Here is a 2,249-nt window from a genome sequence, read left to right on the forward strand (position 1 = left end):
GCTCGGAAGGGGGCCCCTGTTGGCACAGGTAGAAGCCCCCCATCTGGGCAGAGATGTCGGAGATGAGCAGCAGGATGCCCAGGGCCCCCACCTGGATGCCCAGGCCTGGCAGCCCTCGGCTCCGGCTCCGGCTCCGCTGTAACAGGCACGCCTCGTACCAGGCCAGCTGATCAGGGGGACCCCCCGAGGAAACGCAGGGCAGCACAGCACTGCCTCCCTCTATGGAAAGAGAGCGGGGTGGGGAGAGGAGCAGCTAGCCCCTTCACGCCTCACGCTGTGTGTTACAAACCCAATGACCCTTCAGCATCCTTCAGCCTGGCCTGAATTTTCCCATGAAGAAAATGGAGGCTCAGAGAGGGCAGGTTACTTGGCCAAGGGCATCCAGCCCGAGCCCAGGTGTCCGGCCCTGGCTCCTTCCATCCGTGCCCTTCGGTCATACCTTTAGCCTCCATCAGCTGTGATTTCTGGGGCCTGACTCCCACCGGAGTAAGGAAGAGGAGGAAGAAGAGGAGAGGAGGTGGCATGGTGGCTAGACTCTCCGAGGCACCCAGCTTCCCCGCGCAGGGGTTGCTGGGGCAAGTGGGGGGCTGGGGGGCACTGAACCATGGGTGTTTGCGGAGGCGGGTGGGCAGTCCCCTCCCCTCCCCTCGGGGAGGAAGGGGTGGTCACGCCTCAGGCCGCCTTCCCCATGCGCCTCTCCAGACCCACAAAAGTGCCCCCTCCCTGCCACACTGGTTCATTTCCATCCCACACTCACCACCAGTGAAATGAAGTGATCTGGAGTCCATCTGCTCACTTCCTGTTCCCCCGACTAGAGTCAGCCCCTGGCAGCAGACGCTGCCTTTTCACCACTGTAGCAGGGTGCCCTGAACAGTGCTGGGCACATTGAAGGTGCCCCATAAATGTTTGGTGAATGAGGGGCTCCCTCCTTCTTCCACTCCTCCCTCTGGCTCTAAATCAGCGGTTCTCAACCTGTGGGTCGCGACCCCTTTGGGGGTTGAATGACCCTTTCACAGGGGTCGCCCAAGACCATTGGAAAACGCATATATAATTACATACTGTTTTTGTGATTCATCACTATGCTTTCATTATGTTCCATTTGTAACAATGAAATTGGGGGTCACCACAACATGAGGAACTGTATTAAAGGGTCGTGGCATTAGGAAGGTTGAGAACCACTGCTCTAAATCCATTTCCCTTCACACACACACACACACACACTTCATTTACTCACTCAACCAATACTTCTTGGGCCACCGTCACTTCTATACATACAACCAGCCTGTCCAGAGATTGTGGGATCTGGCAGACCGGAGTTCGAATCCTCCACCTCTACTACTTGGTTAAATTTCTTCGTCTGACTAAGCCTCCGTTTCTCTCTGTAAACTGGAGGTGGTAATGTGCTATTGAGTGTGGTTTATGAAGATTAAGCGGACAATAGACACATGGCATTTCCAGCCGGCACCCAGTGAATGAGACAGCACCGATCGATGGCTGAGCTCAAGCCAGACTGCCCCTGTGGCTCCGCAGTGGCCTGAGAAGCGACCAATGATCGATCCCCTCCTCTCTCCCAGTTCTTTCCTAGGACGCCCCTGCTTCGGTTATGGAAGGAACCCGTTTAGAAATGAGACTGAGGCCCACAGAAGGCCAGGGTGCTGCCCAAGATCACCCACTGAACGCTAGAACCCAAGAGTCCTGGCTCTGAAATCTCTCTTGGTCCCCCATCTCTCTCTTTCATCCTCCTGCTCCCCCTCTTCTTTCCTTCTGCTTGTGTACCCCGCCCCCCTTCTCTGGGCAGGTGTACGTGTGTGCCTATCGGTGTCTCTCACGGCTGCAGTCACTCGGGGAAAGGGGCTAGGGACCCAGGAGACCTGCTTTCTCAGGGGCTGGTTCCCAGAGCCGCCTCACTGGGCTGTGACTTCCTGTTTGCCGAGGACAAACCCCAGGGGACCCTCCATCTGTCAGGGCCCCACTTCCCTTTGGCGGCTGGAGGGGGAAGAGTGGGCATTGGGGAATGGAGGGGGTGAGGAGGTGGGACTTTTTTTTTTTTTTTTTACTTTTTTGCCTTTCATTCAGCAGAATCTCTAATCCTGCCATTAGCTTCCCAGCTGCCTCAGAGGCAAAGTCTTGCTAGAGCACAACAGTCCTCTGCTTAGAACCCTGCAGTGGCTTCTCATCGACCTAAAAAACACTCGGAATCATGTCCCCCAAGGAAGAGCAAGGCTGCTCCACCTCCACTTCCACCACCT

At 56.2% G+C, this 2,249-nt stretch overlaps 1 protein-coding gene across 1 annotated transcript in view; it reads right to left on the bottom strand.

The window, feature by feature from the left end:
* Positions 1 to 544, bottom strand: part of CD19 (CD19 molecule) — a 9,628-nt gene extending 9,084 nt beyond the window's left edge. The window contains exons 1-2 of the mRNA XM_015559502.1: positions 440 to 544; positions 3 to 219 (exon numbers count right to left, since the gene is read on the bottom strand). Of these exons, the coding sequence (XP_015414988.1) occupies positions 3 to 219; positions 440 to 524 (302 nt within the window). The 5' untranslated portion in view covers positions 525 to 544. The remainder of the gene's footprint in view (positions 1 to 2; positions 220 to 439) is intronic.
* Positions 545 to 2,249: the final 1,705 nt, after the last annotated feature.

The sequence above is a fragment of the Myotis davidii genome, unplaced genomic scaffold (assembly GCF_000327345.1).
Source record: "Myotis davidii unplaced genomic scaffold, ASM32734v1 scaffold934, whole genome shotgun sequence".
NCBI classification, from domain to species: Eukaryota; Metazoa; Chordata; class Mammalia; order Chiroptera; family Vespertilionidae; genus Myotis; species Myotis davidii.